Genomic DNA, 17,934 nt, shown 5'->3' on the forward strand with positions numbered 1-17,934 from the left:
CCATCCCAGGCAATGGAAAGCACTTCTCTTTCAAATTCATAAATAAAATAACTTGCTTTGCTTTTGTGGGTTATGCCTTCATTTTATTTTATTTTTTAATTGTTTTTCTTCAGGCAGTAATTATTCTCTACCATAAAACACTTCAATATAAAATTTTCCAATTTGTAGCCTAAATAAACAGACTAAATATTTTACTAAATAGATAAATCCTACGCTTTCATTCACGTCATTCCAACAGAAGAGAACACAGTCACCATGTCTTAAGAAAACAGTGATTCATCACTGTACCACACTCTACCTGCTTCATGTGGGGATGGGTAATAACTATTCAGTAATAAAGCCATGAATAATTAACTGACCTTTGTGAAAATGCTAATGAACATTCAACTTCAGGGCCTGGGAAACCAGTCCATGCAATGAAAATATCTCTGGCAAACAAAAAGGCTTCTACGCTGTACATATTTTTCTTTACATTCCCTTTCTTCCCAGCCCTTACAAACACATACTTCTCTATCTATAGACTATATGTCATGTCTAAACAACCAGCAGTGTTTTCATAGTGAAAGGAATGTACAGCATGTCCTGCTACAGCTGCCTCATCCGGCTGCAAGTGGAGAGCGTTCCTCTCCCGGGCTGCAGACACCCGCTTTCCCCCTTGCTGTGCTGCTGGTGGGCACCTACATGTGTCTTGCTAAAAGGGGGTGCTGTCTTCAGTAAAAATAAAGAAAAGACAGCACTGTGCTGATTTTCCCTAGTTGCTGCAGTAGGCGATTGCAGGAGGGTGCAAAATCTGATCTGTGTAAGCAGGTTATTTTATTAACTGTTCAAGAGTATCATCACATTTCTGTAGTGTATCAGCACAAGTACACCAACAGTGCTCTTCTGGGCTATCTCCGATGTCTTTGCTTTTTTCCAGCTTAATTTTTAAGTGGATTTCTATTTTTGAGCTGTGACCAAATGAAAGATTGGCCTTGCTAGAAATGTTCCAAAATTGCTATACTTTGTAATCAAAACCTTGCAAATCCCCAAAACACTGCTCACTGACAGAACAGAATATGCCGTACAGATAGCAATCAGATCTCCCGGTGAGTAAATTGCTAATCTTCAGAATTAGGTTACAATTATATCTTGCTATTCAAGCACACACACCTAAAAATTATACACTAAAGCAAATATAAGTGTCAACACATAAGTGTGGGGTCAAAAATAATTACAGAAACCTCTTCTGAGACAGATTCATTTTATTTTAGTCACAGCCCCATCAACTCAGTTAACTTATAAAACCTTATTTACTGCTCTGTCATGGGAACTGTGCAAAACAAACTCAAATGAGTAGGAATACATCTGCTTCATCTCACACGTCATCTCCATTGTGATTGAGTATGGTGGAAATCCACACAGACCACAATAAGTCCAGGCTTCCCTTCACAACAGAGGAAGAAAATGTTAAGGGGAATGCAGTCCTTACATGAAAATTAAAGGACAAAACCTCATAGAGATTTCATAGAGAAATCACAAAAGAGAAAATTCTCAAAGTAGAACTGCTTGTTAAAGAAATGAGGGTGCTGAGATTTGCTTCACTCTTCAAAACATCCAGTTTTGCTTAAGAAATTAAACCCTTTCTATGCAGCGTATAAGGAGATGTGATGAATCACTGAGGGAAGACTTCTCTGTACTGTGTTCTCATCTGAAGAATCAGGGTAACTCACCTTTCAAATTGAGCAGAACCTGCTGATGGAATTTCCCTGCCTTTCCTATTAAGCCCACAAGATAACATGCAATCCCTTACAGTTCCTTTACACTGCAAGTAAAGTTTTAGTACAGATTTACTGTGGAATTTCAAAAAAAATTAAAAAAAAAAAAAAAAAAGTTGAAAATCATCACAGAGAATTTGAAAAACGCACTGGTATTTCTTTCATGTAATGAATATAATGGTGAATTCTCTTTTGTATGAAATCTTACCTATTCTTGTATCTAAATACAATAAATTCATAGAATCAATACTACTACTCCTAATAATAATAATAACAATAATAATAATAACAATAATAATAGTAAAAAGAATGCAAGTAGAAGGAGGAAAAACAGAGAGAATTTTTCCTCCATCACTTTCTTTATTCAATTTAGATCTAACCCTAAATTCTTTCCAGTGTCTTGCAGCAGTCAGACTACCTGAACTACCTTGATGCGAGTCTCTGCAAGGTTACCACAACCTCTGCAACATACTCAGTTCTATTCCTATCCTCACTAGTAATATAAATGGTGTTAGGTGTCTATATAGTTCTGTAAACAGGCTTTGCTATCACACAGTAGGAAAGATCACAAGACAAATAGGGAGGAACTTCTTCCTCCTCTGCAGTGCTCACCACTCTGTGCAACTCCTGGGATTCCTGGGTGGTGATGCTGGGGAAAAGTGCTCAGTCTTGGTGAAGAATCCTGGGGAGAAGTAGGACTAAACAAAGGCTTTTCAGGTTTCTTCATTGTAGGAGAAGACATATCTGCAATAATAAGATAAAATAAAATTAAACAGAACAATGATGTTAACTTAGAAGCCCATCTCAGTGCACGTGATTCTGTAAACTGTAGATCTTTATTTTTGCAGCTCTTGCACAAATATTGTTCAGTGACCCAACCCCCCTATGACCAATAAACTAGTTTTAAACTACCACTTTTTCTACTTGAGAATGAATAATAATCCACTAGCTGGTTTTTGTCCTCCAAAACAGAAACTACATTCCTTTCATACCAGACAAGGCAAACAGCAAAGAAATGCATGTCTTCAGAACCTCCCTAGATACTTCTCAGCTCCCCACAACATCACCAAATCATCTGCTCCTTCAACAGCCACACAACAGTTATTGCATTTTTAATGGAACACCTACACTCAGGTGTGTAGGGTAACTGCCATGCACACGCCATTTTATGGTATTTATTATTTTGTTATTTCAAAACCCTTCCCTTACCTCCAAAACCATACTGAAACAATGTAACCTTCCTAAGAATAAAGGATGTTTTAACTCCTCTCTTTCATGTTTTCCATGTGTCAAGTAGGGCCTTCCTACTTCTTCCTTCCAGTTTCCATATCAACAAAACTTGCTACATGAAGGTTGTCGGCCACAATAGCAGGCCAAAAGCAAATGAGTTCTACCGTACAGGGTTACTGATATTGCCCCAAGCAAAAACACTGAATTCCTTCCAAAAGTTTAAATTAATTAACTGCACTTTGAATCAAATCAAATTATTTCAAAGTTAATTTTAATATTTTGTATAGGACACAGACATACATCAGCCCTGTAAGTGTGTTCCATTTCAAATCAATGGGAATAACTCATGTTTAAAGTTAAGCTCATTTCTTAAGTACTTTACTGGATTGGGGCCATGATGCAGCTGACTTTCCTACATAGACCGTGTTCATCCCTAAAGTGATTTTGGCACTTCTAATATTAGTGCACTGTACTGTGCTATTCTGAGGAACACAAAATCTTCTTGGAAGACCTCTGTAAGTGGGAACGCCCTACTGAGACCAAATCAGACCAAAACCTTCTGAACTGACTGGAGTTTAAGTGAGAGATTTGGCCCTGAAATCCTTTCTCTCTGCCCTACAAGCACGACTGAGCTCTATAGAGGTACTGCTGCCAGGCAGGACAGACTGTACAAGTGCTCCTCCACTACTGCCCTTTGCCCACAGCTGGCGCATCTGCTGATTTCCCAGACAGCTCGCCAGTGTACCCCCTCAGAAAGGCTGCTGAGAAAGGATTTTATTCAGGGAAGCGCTCATCGGGAGCAAGGAATTGCTTTACAGCAAAGCAATCCATCACTCTTCCCATTTTAACAGATATGACAAAGGTCGCTTTATGTTTTTTATTATACTGATCTGCTGCAACTTTCTGTTGTTATCAGAAATGCTGAGTGATAACAGAGGCACCTCCAGCTGTCTGATAAAAATTTCATTAGTAAATTGTTGTTGAGAAAGAAAATGGAGGAATATTTTTGTTTCTTTGAATCCATCAGCAGACAGCAAAGATGAAATTCACAAGTGGTTACAGTTTGGATGAAACTTTATTCCGCTAAGTTAGAAAATCCTTTTTAAAACATGAAGACAATTTTCTTAAACTAAGTTTGGCATAACAACAACAAAAAAAGCACACTAATTCTGGAATTATTTTGAAATATTTCATTACGGTTTTATTTTCTGCTTGAATGACAGCCCTAGCTTCTTAATATAAGCTCCTGGTTCCACACCTCCACAACAGAAGTGAGATTTTATAAGAGTCCTGATACAGAATCAACCAAATATTTTGTCTTTGTACCATGGTTCATTGCATGAAAACTCTGCCACTGCAGAAACATTACAAAGACTGAGAATAAAAGAAGTGTTTCAAACAGCTTTTAGGCACAGACTCCCACCACAGCTTTCAGTTCAACAGTTGTTACAGAAGATGTTGGTAATCACGTATCTTTCTGGCTAGACCACATATAGGCCATTGAATTTTTCTTCAAATTAAAAGTACTGGAACTGAATTTCCCAAAGGAAGAAAAAAACGTGGGTTGGAGGTAGAAAATCTCTTCCTTATGTGAAGCCCTTCAGCAGAAGAGTTCATGTAAGAAGGAGCTGCCTAGCTCCTGAAGTTCTGCATGCGTCAGCATCTCTGATTGCTGGAATGCAGCAGAGATTTAATTTGGTCGGTGGCTGTTACTTCATTAAACAAGCAAAAGTTGTGTGTTTTTTGAAACCAAAATATTTTAGTTTCTCAGAAGAAGAATGCTACATGAAATGCAACGTAATTAGAATATCCATTAACCCCCCAGAGGCATCACTAATGTGAAAAGAATCTTCTGAAAGGGAGACTGGTGACTGTAATAATGCTAGCAATTCCTTTAAAACTGTGTCATTTTCTTCTGCTCCTATTTACATGGAAAAGAACTGTAGTCAGCACACAGAAGACAGACAGAGTAAACTGCAAACAAATGCAACGAAATTCTCATGCAGAAGACTATTTCCTCACTAAGGTGAATGCCACTGATAGTCACCTGCAGAAAAATCAGCACTGCCAGGAAAATACTCATGAACAGCCAAACCAGGGACTTCAGTGTAAGTTGTGTGGCACACCACCACAGAAGTCTCATACACAGCAGAAGCAGCTGCAAAGAATAATGGGTAGAGCATGTGTGGCAGCCTTACCATTAAAATCATGCATTAAAATCACTGCCATTGGCACGGTGAAGTGATTTGGATAGCCACTTTCCTGGCATCTTGCATACACTGACATCGTAATAGGGCATTCATAAGCCTTTCAATGCCAAGGAACAAATGAAGTTGACAAGGGAGTAGGAACAAGAACTGTCTATGTTAGGAAAAAAGACTTAGTCCTGTCTTCCTTGACCAGATGAGAAGGATCATAGATGTTATAAGGAAGGACACTGGTTACAGTTCTCTGGAGACTAACCAGTTACAAAAATGAAGAGAGGCTGAAAAAAGAGGCAAAGTTGTTGTTCACTGTCTTTAGTTTAGCAGTGCGTTAAATAAAGCAGAGTGAATAAAAGCAACAGAGAGGCTCAACATGATTCTTCCAGTAACTCCTACACAGTGGAATACACACATTTTTCTCATTTTGAAACAGATTTGATTTTTTCCACATCATGAAATGTAATCTAATTGCCACACACAGCTTAGTTATATACTGATAACTCCATAATAAGTGACCAGCAGAGGTCACAGAAATAGGTTGCTTAGTCTTAAGTCTGTGTCAGAGTTTCAAGAACAAGATTCCAGTCCTTATTACATGGGGAATGAAAATAAAACATTTTCCAGTATGATTTATTTTTAGACTTCTGGAAAAATGCTAAGTATATGAAGAACAGAAAGATGCCAAAAGCACTTGGACAAAATTATCAAAAGATCAACATTAATCAGAACACACTGTGTCCTGTCCTGCCTCAAGCTTTCTTCAAATGTAAAAAAATGGATTTTTTTTTATTTTTTTTTTTTTAATTTTCAGTCCTATTTCTAATCATTCCTGTCTGTATTCCTATACTACTATGGCAATGCAGTAATTATGCACCCAAACTGGGGCATGTTATAATTTTTAAAACATCACATCAAAGAAGTAAGGGATTAATCAAATAGAACAGAGTTAGGTCATCTCATCTCCCAACCAGGTGAATCTGTCTACAGAGGAAGGCAGCAGAATTGCTATGAAGCACAGCGTATGCAGCCTGCTCATCAGCAGCTTGCACAAATGGTGCTCCAGATGTATATGTGTTGAAGACAGCCCAAGGCAACAATTTTGATCAATTTTAATGTGATAAAGTGCTGCAGGGAAAGACTGTGCAAAAACGTGTTTACGTCAGCCTTTAATTAAAGTGTTGTTCACTTCCAAAGAACCCTAGGAAACACTAATGAGACATGAATTTTGACAATTTCCTCATCAAAGCAAAGACTCCTTTCCTCAATCTGAAGCAGCTTGTGATCCAAGCATCTCCCTGGATGAGTGTCACACAGACACACTGGTCTTCAAGCCACCTGTTCTGAGAGCTCAGCTGGAGGCAGGCAGAGGTCTGGGTCATGTTTGAACATCCACCAGCCAGTTTCCCAGTACCTGATCTGCTCTCTTGTATAGTATCACAACAGGACAGGAGACATGCTCAAAAGCAGAGTAGGAAGGAAGAAGTCAAAAACAAACATTAAATTTATTTTAATCCAATTTACTCTTTATCTCTACTCATTAATTTCTTTTGTACTGCTTACTTTCACTGGTCTTCCTTTACACGGAACAATTCTGCAGACAGCAATCTGTTAAGATTCATTTACAGCTCATTAGTGCTGCTTCGCCTCCAGAGAAATCAAGATAAAGCCGTGTTCAACTTACTGGTTTTAGAATTGTAGGGAAAGTGGGAAAGACATGAAGTCCACAGCATCAGCAGCAAGCTATTAGAATCATCCCTTCAAAGTACAGTTTTAAATGAGCCGATCACTTCCCAAGGGCTGTACCTGAGCTTACTCCTGTTGCCAGAGTACATCATATACAGAGGGGCCTCACTCTACTGCCTTTACCATATGTTGTAGGTACACCTGTGTGAAGCACATGTGGAAACCCAGGAAGATTTTGAATTCACAGTAGATAACTGTAATAGGATGATGAATCAAGGTAAATCCCATTGTGCCCAGGAGAACTTGCTTTGTTTTACACCATGGCATGTGAAGAACAAGCACAGCCACTTCATAAAAGCACTTAAGCATTCAGATGTGCTCAGCCCAAAGCCCTGTAACATCACAGGCATTCAGTATTTCTTATCAGCAAGTCTTAGTGAGGCACCTAACACAGAATATGGACAGCTGAACGACTACTATAAAGCACTACCACCTCTCATGTAAGAAATGGCTTTGCCATGTCTCTGAAAGGCTTGATGGGAAACAAGAATCCTGAAAATTAAAATGTTGTAAGTAAGTTTTATTCTTCACTGGAAAAAAAGAAAAAAGAAAAAGAAAAAAAAAAATAGACAGAGAGACAGAGAAAGAAACTGCAATGTTTTATATGAGTAAATAGGAGATAAAGACCTAACTTATTGATATGGGATGTGCTTGATATGGGGAACAAAGGATGATTGCATTCCTGCTCAGCATTAAGCAGAGATTAGGCTTAGTGTCTGGGTCTTCTCTTACTGAAATCTCTGTACTTATCATTTGCTTATTAGTGTCTCACTCTACTTCACTGTAAGTTTTATCTTGGAACAGAAAGAAGCTTTCCTAATGATTTATCGTCATAAAAAGAACATTAATTTTGAAAATCAGTGTTTTCATGAGAGGAAAATCAACCAAAAAAACATCAAGATCAGTTCTGTCTGATGACTCTCAGAAACTTATAGCAACTCCCATTGTGAAGACTCGTGTTTTCACTCCTGAAAGAAGCAGAGAGGTCTTAAATGAAAGCACACAGACATATTGCTTAGCAGCTCTGAATGATCTGAATTTGAGGAACAGCAAGGGTGAAGGTATAAAGAGAGATGCTCTCTCCAAGTTTTAAAACTTGACCTCCGTTATGTTTTTGTTTCTACATCAAGTAAAGGGAAGCAGTTTATGTCTGAAAATGTTATACTGGAGTAGAACACTTCAGTGTTCAAACAGTTGGTAATCTCCTATCTTCAGATCAGTCTATTTAGCTCCAGTGTTATTTTTACAGGCACACCTCCAGTGTTGAAGAAAACAGTCTATCAGACTGTGACACCAGCTATCCTGTCAGCAACCATGCCCAAGGCTAATCTAACACTTCGTTGTGCTGTTTTGCCATTTCACAGCAGCAGAACAATTTCCTTGTACTATATCTTCTGATCGGTAGTGAAAAACCTAAGAGGGACTAGACTAGAATTTCTTCCAGTGTTACATTCAGTACTGCAATCTGGTGAGCAGAGCACTAAATAATATGCCAGTTTAGAAAAGTTATAGCAAAGCTAGGAAAAAACAAACAAACAAACAACAACAACAACAACAAACTATTCCAGTGGCAGTTTAATTACTTCTTTGTTCATTCTACATTTATCTTTTTTTGCATTTCCTAAAAAGCACTGTTATACCTAAGCGAAAACACTGATGTGAGAAATTTCAACTAACAGAAATACCATGAGATGCAGAAACTCTTCAGATGGAATAAACATAATTTTTCTCATCTTTATGTCTATGCAGACTTGCAGAGAATTGCCAGCAGCTTCTCTGTCCAGTCCTCATATTCTGTGGGATGTATTAAACTCGATATTCATTACCTAATCACTAAAGTGTTGGGTAGAAGGGTTGTATCTACATTGGGCAGTAATTCTTAATTCTTACCCTTCATTAGAAAATAACAGGAAGCCTCACAGGAATGTTTCTGACAGATCCAGTATCTGCCATGTTCAGTATGAATATGTTATCATAATTCTACTGTTTCTGGTGGTAAACTTTTTTTTTTTTTTTTTTTTTTTTTTTTTTTTTTTTCCCCTCCCATCTATTATTCTTCTCACATAAAGGCAACTAGATTTTCTCACCCTACATGCCACATACTAAAATCATTGTGCAACTGTGAAACCCCAAGACACAGGTCCCACTTGTGTAACCATGAGGAGCTGGGCTGTTGCAGTTGGAAGGAGATGATAATGGCACCAAATCTGTAAGGACCAATAACAGAGTCCAGATTTCACCTCCACAGACCTTCTGCCTCACTCCTCCCCCAGACATCAGGGGCAGCTTAACCAACCATCTCTACACTGCCACAGCTCATCAGATGTCATATGGGAAGTACTCATGAGCAACTCAAAGTGGGGTGGCTACGAGTCAAACACGGAGTAGGATTGTGGAAATAAAACAAGAAATACACTGTTGCTACTGAATAGAACAGAATATACTATAGGAAATTTAAGGCAAATGTGACCTATTCTGTCCTGATCTTTATCTCAGCTCTGCTTTTCTCTGCTCTTCTATATGAAAGTGTATATACCTTCATTTCCCCACTCACATGCTGCCCAAAGTACTCCGTATTGCTATAAATAATCTTTAAGTAACTAGAATGTATTTTAGATACTTCACTACTTTATTTAACTTTTTCCCTGTAGGAACAGACTGGACCATTTAATCAGCTATGAATCATTGTTAAGAGGTGTAATTCCAGTAGATAGCTATGGTAAAAGAGCATTATGGGAGACTGTGAGAAAAACTAATTAAAAAGTCAAACAAATTATACTGACTTTTACATTTTAGTCATTAATTAAATTATCCTACAGAAAGTCATCCAAAGGAAAAGAGGTAGAGCATCTTATTAATAGCATCTTATTATTACTGAGATCTGAGGAACTTGGCCTCGAAAGTGAAATCAATACTCTAACCTTAACTGCAAGAGTCAGAAAATTATTCACAATTTCCAATTTAAGGTAAGTTGTTGATTTAGGGGCATTTAGGTTATGGCATCTCCTTTTTATGACTATTGTAGTCTATATTTGTACATTTACGGTGGTTTAATAGGTGTGATATATTAATATAACTATAGTTCCATTTGGGGAATGGTTTTGAACTAAGATAAAATCGTCAACTCACATATAGCTACGATCAAGCTTGATACATTCAACATGAAAGAAGTTAAAAGAAGTGAAGAACTTTCAAATCAATCAATGTTCATAGCATAAAAACAATCTATTAATAAAGACAAAAAGTGGTAGTGCCTAAAAAAATGTATGTCTTCATCATATTTCCATCTTGATTTTATCACAAATGGAAGAACATTGGCAATGCAAGAACCTATCATTCATGTAGTACTAAATAGCAGTTCCTTTAGTAACTGAAAAACAGGTCATACAGAAAATACTTAATCTGCCATTTCTGACATTCAGTGTACCTGAGAAGTTTCAAAACTAATACTGAAGCTTATTATTTGGCAACAAATATTCTAACAGTATTCTAACACTGAAGTAGGACAATTATAAATAACAGCTTCCAGGACAAATCTTGCTGTAAGACATGCATTTTGTCACTAATTTCAGTAACTGAATAGGTGCTAGGGGTATATGAAAAATATCCTTATACATTTACATCTTTCACTGGTATGTATGGGAGAAAAATATACTAGCCCTGAGTGCATTCTACTCACTAATTATCTGTTGAAAACACTGATTAATAGGTCTTGTCACATTATGTTTTTCAAAATAAAAGACAAAGATCCTATAATGAGATTTTTTAAATGACTTTATTGAGTAAATAACAGCTATTTCCAGAAATGCAAAAAACCAAACTCTTTTGTAAACTTCTTATTGTGTCTCACACTGTATTTGACTTCCTGTCCTTCTTTCTGAACACTATGTTATTCTTCAGTCATTCAGAATTTGAAGTGTACATGAGCTGAAGGAAAAGTTAGATTCCTACTCTGCCCAATTATAACTTCATCATCTGCTACTCTGAAAATCTGAAGAAGGTCATGAACCAGTCAAAAACTGGTCTAAAGCTGTTTTATGAGAACTGCTCTGAAAGTAATGCCTCCTGTTTTATGTCATGGATGGATCTTGGCAGTATGGCAGTAGAGTTTGAATCTTCTCACCAATATTGCATTACGATTTGCTGCCATGTGGCAGATGGCAGCAGAGAGGCAGGCTGACACAATGGCATCTGACATGGATGTGTGTAGGAAAAAAATGTGTGTCACTGTATTCTTTCATGATTAAAAACTGGCACCCACTGACATTTGTTGATGCCTTCTGAATGCTGATGGAGACCAAACAGTGGATGTGAGCACACTGACGTGGAGGGTGTTGTGATTCAGTTGTAGTGACAGCAACAGGGGGTTACCTCTGATAATGCAAGTTTTTACACATGCTGCAAAAGTTAATGGGAGTGACTATGCTGGAAAATAATGTTCTGTAGGTGAGAATTTATTCAATCATATAGCACTACTGTGCTCATTGTATCTGTCGTAGTATTCATAGTATTCGTGAAAATAAATATGAGGTATTACTTTTGGAGCAACCTACAGAGAATTCTTTGCTATGGCTTTTCTTTCCTAGTCAATTATCATCTGTTATGTTGGTAGCAGCATTGTGGAAGTAAACAATAGCATTAGCAAGGAAGATTTGTCTGCAAGGCTACAAATTGCATTCTTTTTTTTTTTCCCCCTCCTAGCAGAACAAGATGCTGTTAGCAATTAATGAACAGACATTGTGTCTTCCTTTTAAAAAAATCAGTGGTCCTTCCATGATAAGCTTTTTTAAAATTAAGTCTATAGCGATAGATTTACTTTTCTTTCTGTAGTGTCAACTTAAAGTGAACTACTCATACTTAAATGTTATATTTATAAAGATGAAAATGCCCTTTTACATCTAGGGCTCAAAAAACAACACCACCAAAAACAAAACAAACAAACAAAAAACAAACAAACAAACAAACAAAAACTAGATATAGAAAAATAGTTGGAGGAGTTTGGAGGGGTTTTTAAAAGCTATGCTTAATTAAAAGGCAAAGAACATAATACATTAATGGGACAGCAAAAACATCATCATAGAATCATAAAATGGCTTAGGTTGAATGAGGCCTTAAAGATCATCTAGTTCCTACCTTCTTGCCATGGACAGAGATGCCACCTGGCAGATCATGCTGTCCAGGATTCCACCCAGCCTTGCCTTGAGTGCCTCCAGGGATGGGGCATCCACAACCTCTCTGTGCAACCTGTGCCAGTGCCTTACCACTCTCTGAGTAAAAAATTCCTTCCTAGCGTCTAACCTAATTCTTCCCTCTTTTAGTTTAAAGCCATTCCCCCTTTCCTATCACTGACAGACAGCATAAAATATTGGTGACCCTCCTTCTTGTAAGCTCCCTTCTGGAACCCACAATGAGGTCTCCCCAGAGCCTTCTCTTCTCCAAGCTGAAGAAGCTCCACCCCTCTGATCATCTTTGTGGCCCTCCTCTGGATCCATTCCAATGGATCCATGTCTTTCCTGTGCTGGAGACCCCAGGCCTGGACACAGTATTCCAGATAGAGCCTCACAAGGGCACAGTAGGAAGGAGCAATCACTTCCCTCACCCTGCTAGCCACTCCACTTCTGAAGCAGCCCAGGATACTATTGGCCTTCCAGGCTGTAAGTGCATACTGCTGGCTAATGCCCACCTTTCCATCCATCAGAATCCCCAGCTCCTTTTCCACAGGCCACTCGCAATGAGTTCTTCTGTTACTTGTGTCTGGGATCGCCTCAACCAAAGTGCAATGTGTTTCACTTGGCTTTGTTAAATCTCAGGTTCTTGCATGTCCACCTTTTGAAAACATCCCTCTGGATGCTGTTCCTCCCTTCTAAACTTATCTTAAACTGAGCAGAGAAGTTCATGAGTCAGAAATATTATTGCGTTTGAGTACTTTCAAGTCTATACAAGATATAAAAACAAAGCAACAGACATTATATTTGTATTCTCTGCAAGTATAAGCTGAGGCAGCTTAGAAAAATCAGTTCTGTACAAAGACATCATATGGATGAATTTGATCCTAGAATTCTATCAGAAATCTAGGATTCTCTGTGTAAGTACTTTGAAAACTTACTCTTGATAAAAAGTACCCCTTACTTACTATCACTGAAGTTATGGAAACCAATAAAGTGGCAACATTTTATTACTGTGCACACAGTTAAAAAAAGAAAATTCAGCTTGATCCCTACGATGTATATAAATGTGTGTATGTATATATATATATATGTCCATACATTATTTAAAGAGTATTTTGAAATATGAAGAAACACAAAAGTAGATGTAAAGAAAGTTACTAACAAGACATAAACCACTCTAAAATATGCTTTGATAAACAACAATGTAGAAAATTCAGTGAAAAGCACAGAAAGATATTCATCAAGGTACGCCTTTGGAAGATGAATACATCTGTTAGATGGAGATGGAGTTTCTAAAGCATTAACCTTCAGAAGGAGCATCAGGTGCTGGAATAAAACCTGAGCTCATTCCACCACAGGCCACCAAAGAGCCAAGGAGATCTGTTACCTTTCTCAACTCCTGCACCACATTAACCACTTCCTCTTTTAGTTCCCTCACTTCAGAAATGAGAATGTCCATCTTTGATGGTCCATGAGAAGAAGGCCCAATAAGGAAAGAGCCATTGGGAAGAACCCCAATGGGGATGGAGTGTCCAGTGGATGGGGAGAAAGCAAAAGGGGACAAATGTCCAGAAGAAGAATATCCAGCAAAGGGGGTTGGGACCTGAGAAGTGGAGGGTCCAACAGCTGCTGGCCAATGAACAGATGAAGGTGATCCCGCTGTTTCAGTTTTAATGGTATGCTGGCATCTTGGCTCTTGAATGTTGGTAGAGATGGGTGAGATGTGAGGGAGGAAACATGATGAAGAAACTGCAAAATTAAAATTTACTTTGTTGTATATTGACATTTCTAGAAACCTGGCTACTAAGGAAATTCACATGAATCAGGGTTTATCACAACAGCGTCACTGATAACAATGCCTGTTTTACTGACTTACAACATGCACAGTGTTCTAACTCCACAACAGGAAAAATAGGTCTCTAGAATTACTGCTGAAATTGTCTTTAACTATGTTAATGAAATTTGTCAAGCTAGCTCATAGAAGGAAAGACATAGGGGCATAAACGCTGCTCAGTTCTTCTGATATTCCTGTTTTCCTACAATTTGTGGAAAAAGTATCTGATTTACTTATCAGTTAATAAATCAAGATGTTCAGAAGTACTTAGCCAATTACCTCCGATTTATTTTTTCTTTACAGCATGAGTAGCATCTTTTGTTACACTTAAAGTGACTTCCACTTCCAAGTGGAGAAAAGGATTTTTATTATTATTATTAAACTCTTTTCCCACACACTTTTATCTTGCTAAGAATTTCAAAAGCACTACGAAAATTCAATCATGCAGCAATTTCAACCTATTTCACAAGATATTAGAGGCTTATTGCAGGAAATGAGATTTATGTATTTCTTTTTTAAGAGACACATACAGAATTCAGTAACAGCAACTCAGAAAAAGGAAGATTATATTTACAGCACACTTCTGTCTAGATAAATTTCCAGTCAGTAGAAATGAAGCTAAGGCATGATGCAGACATTATTAGCATCAGTAAGACATCCGTTTGGAAAAAAATGAGTTACAAGAAAGAACAAATACCTTACACAAGATCTGACAACAGGCAGAGAAACTGAACTCCCAGTTGCCTTGTTTGATTTCTATTTCTAAATAATTCAGCATCCTCAGGGATGATTCCTCACTTTCTTAGGCTTTGGGATTTTTTGAGGATTAGTTACTTGGAAAGTAAATAGCAAAGGCAATGTCTGGAGAAAATTTTGTAGTTATAATTCTGCCTGGTTGTTCTGCAGCAAGACCTCACATCCATTTCAAAAATCACAAAAACTAGAAGCATTTTTTAACTATGTAAGTGTAGAAAAATAATGGCACAAATTACAGTATCTTCCTGCAATGATTAAACATGTATAAACTCAAAACCAATAGATATATTAATTCCATGACAATTTTTTGGTGGTTAACTACATATCTTTAAGTATTTTTAAATTTTTGCAAGCCTTTGAAGAAAAACTCAAAGACAGTACAATGGGGCCACACACTTCTTTTTTTCCATAAGTAAGTATTCATAATATCACTTTAAATACAAAACAGGTTTTATTTATGACTGATTTTGAATAGTGGAGGGTTTTTTAGGTTTTATATACAAGAATAATGGCATGTACAGCCACATACCAAACTTACACAACCTAGAATTTCAATTTTTTCACAGATGAAAGAGAAAAGTTAGCAATAACAACAACAATAACAACAAAAGCCTAAAGCAATATAAAATTGGGGAACACAAGGGTTTTTCATTTGAGTCAGGGTAATCCTAGATATGTATACTGACAGGGAGAATTCCTTGAGAATATCCCTACTGAGAAGGAGTCCTGACTGATGAAAAACTTAGCATGAGCTATCACTATATATTTGCAGCCTGAAAGACCAATGGTATCCTGGGCTCCTTCAGAAGAGGAGTGGTCAGCAGGGTGAGGGAGGTGATTGTCCCCCTTTGCTCTGCCCTCATGAGGCCTCATATGGAGTACTGCACCCAGGTCTAGGGCCCCCAACACAGGAAAAAAATGTGGAGTTTTTGGAGTGGATCCAGAGGAAGGCCATGAAGATGTTCAGAGGTCTTGAGCACCTCTCCTATGAAGACAGGATGAGGCAGTTGGGCTTTGTTCAGTTTGGAGAAGAGAAGGCTTCAGTGAGACGTCATAATGGCCTTCCAGTATTTAACAGGAAATTATAATCAAGAGAAAAATTAATGTTTTACATGGACTGTTAGTGTTAGGACAAGGGATAATGATTTTAAACTAAAGAAGAAAAGATTATTAGGTGTGATGCCAAGGGGAAGCTTTTCACTGGGAGAGATGTGAGCTGCTGGAAGAGGCAGTCCAGTGAAGCTCTGGATGCTCCAACCCTGGAGGTGCTCAAGGCCAGGTTAGATGGGGCCCTGGGCAACCTGACCTGCTACTTGACCTGGCAGTTGACAGCCCTGCCTGTAGCAGGGGAGTCAGAACTCAGTGATCCTTGAAGTCCCTTCCAACCCGAGCCTTTCTATGATTCCATGAGCATTTGATCTGTGCTGAAGAGCCAAGAACAATGATGAAAATGGAGAAAATGAAGGCAAACATCAGAAGATCAGCAAAGGAAGCAGATGCACATTTTCTATTTCATTTTTACATATTGTATTGTGCATTTTCACAAATTCTCCAGAGAGCTTTTGTATCTCAATCAGAGGACCCATTAATCAATACATGTTAGTTTATTCAAGTTTTTGAATCACAGAAGTGATGGGAAATACTACACTGCTACTGAGGCTTATGAAACACTAAGCGAGCATAAAGAAAGTTATAACAAACAACTTCAATCATTTTTCTCTCTGAACAAACATGTTCTTCACTCCTGATAATAAAATACAGAAACATTTATCAATATCCTATGTGAGGGTTCTTAGTGGCTTGCTGGACCCATTCCTAGTCACAGAGCATAGGCTAAATATACGTATGGGAGAATGTACCATAGTAAAGCAAAAGCTGTGTAAACTAGCACTGTTTCAACCACTGCATAGAGATATTTTCTTCTTTACCAGAATCTTGCTGGGATGATCACAGCTTCATTATACAGTATCAAGTACATCATTTACAGCAGCTCTTTTCAAACACTAGATAAGGCAGCCACAACACTGAAACACCATCATCTGGTTGTTCACACCATGTCCTATTGACTGTTGTTTTTTAACTAGAAGACCAGCAAATACACATACCATGTTAAAAATAATAATAATAATACTAATTTAAAAAAAAAAAAAAAGATTCTTCTAAAAAACTAGAATTTATTGTAGTAATGCAAAGGCAGATGCAGGTATTTATTGCATATTTGAATACGCTCTATGATAAAATTGTCCTCTTTTACTCACCTTGATCTCTTTCATGCCATGTCCGACTTCCTGCAGCTGGTGAGTTTGGAGAAGGATAAAAGTCTCCTGTTGGGCTTGGCTCCATATTCTCATCTATGGAGATCGTTTTGGGTCTTTTGCTGTTGAAGTAATGTAAAGTTTGGCAGTGAGAATGATACACAGATAACAATGATATATGAACTTTGTATTTCAAGAAAAATACTCAATGGAAAGTAATCCAGGTGTATAAAGCACAAAAGCTTGGATTTTAGAGCTTTTGCAAACAAACGTAAAATGTGTTATGTAATAAAGTAATTTGGGCAGGTGATTGCATTTTTCACATCATTTAATATTTCAGAAATTGCATGATTGGGTAACATAGAAAAACTGTAATTGTTTTCAGTCTACCGGCATTCAGCTGAGCAACTGAGAAAACAGTTCCTGTAACCTACCAATGAAAAATTTTCTCATGAGAATGTTAAATAATACACAGAAATCACAAGAGCAAAATACAGCACTGGTTACTAGTAAAGTTGTCCTGTTTTCAGCTGATTTTCTGCATAGTGGCATGTGTGATGCTATGTTTTGTCTACAAGAGAAAAAAAAACAGTGCTGTTAAAACAATATCTAGATATTGCTGAGGAGAGCTTCACAGAGCCATGGACATCTCATACTGTCCTACAGTGAGGGAGCTGTGATGGGTGAAAGGAAGAGGGGGACAGAATCACAGCTATCCTGAGCTGGCCAAAGGGATAATCTATATAATGTGAATTATGCAAAAATAAACAAACACTGTGGAGAGTTGGCTGGGGAGGCAGCCACTGCTAGGGAACTGTATATACTGTATTACTATTATTTCTCTTTTCCTTTTTTGTCTTAGTAAATTCTTCTTATCTGAACCTTCAAATTCTACCCTTTTTTCCCCAGTTCTCTCCCTCAGCCCACTAGGAATGGAGGGCTGTGTGGTGCTCAGCTGCACACTGAGATCAGCCACAACAACAGTCAAGG

The 17,934-nt window shown here is 37.8% G+C and overlaps 1 protein-coding gene across 4 annotated transcripts in view; it reads right to left on the minus strand.

The window, feature by feature from the left end:
* Window positions 1-17,934, minus strand: part of NFIB (nuclear factor I B) — a 159,870-nt gene that overhangs the window by 35,787 nt on the left and 106,149 nt on the right. For all 4 annotated transcript variants that reach the window (XM_072359588.1, XM_072359587.1, XM_072359586.1 and 1 more), the window contains exons 6-7: window positions 16,948-17,066; window positions 2,367-2,498 (exon numbers count right to left, since the gene is read on the minus strand). In XM_072359588.1, the coding sequence (XP_072215689.1) occupies window positions 2,367-2,498; window positions 16,948-17,066 (251 nt within the window). The remainder of the gene's footprint in view (window positions 1-2,366; window positions 2,499-16,947; window positions 17,067-17,934) is intronic.

The sequence above is a fragment of the Excalfactoria chinensis genome, chromosome Z (assembly GCF_039878825.1).
Source record: "Excalfactoria chinensis isolate bCotChi1 chromosome Z, bCotChi1.hap2, whole genome shotgun sequence".
Taxonomy (NCBI): Eukaryota; Metazoa; Chordata; class Aves; order Galliformes; family Phasianidae; genus Excalfactoria; species Excalfactoria chinensis.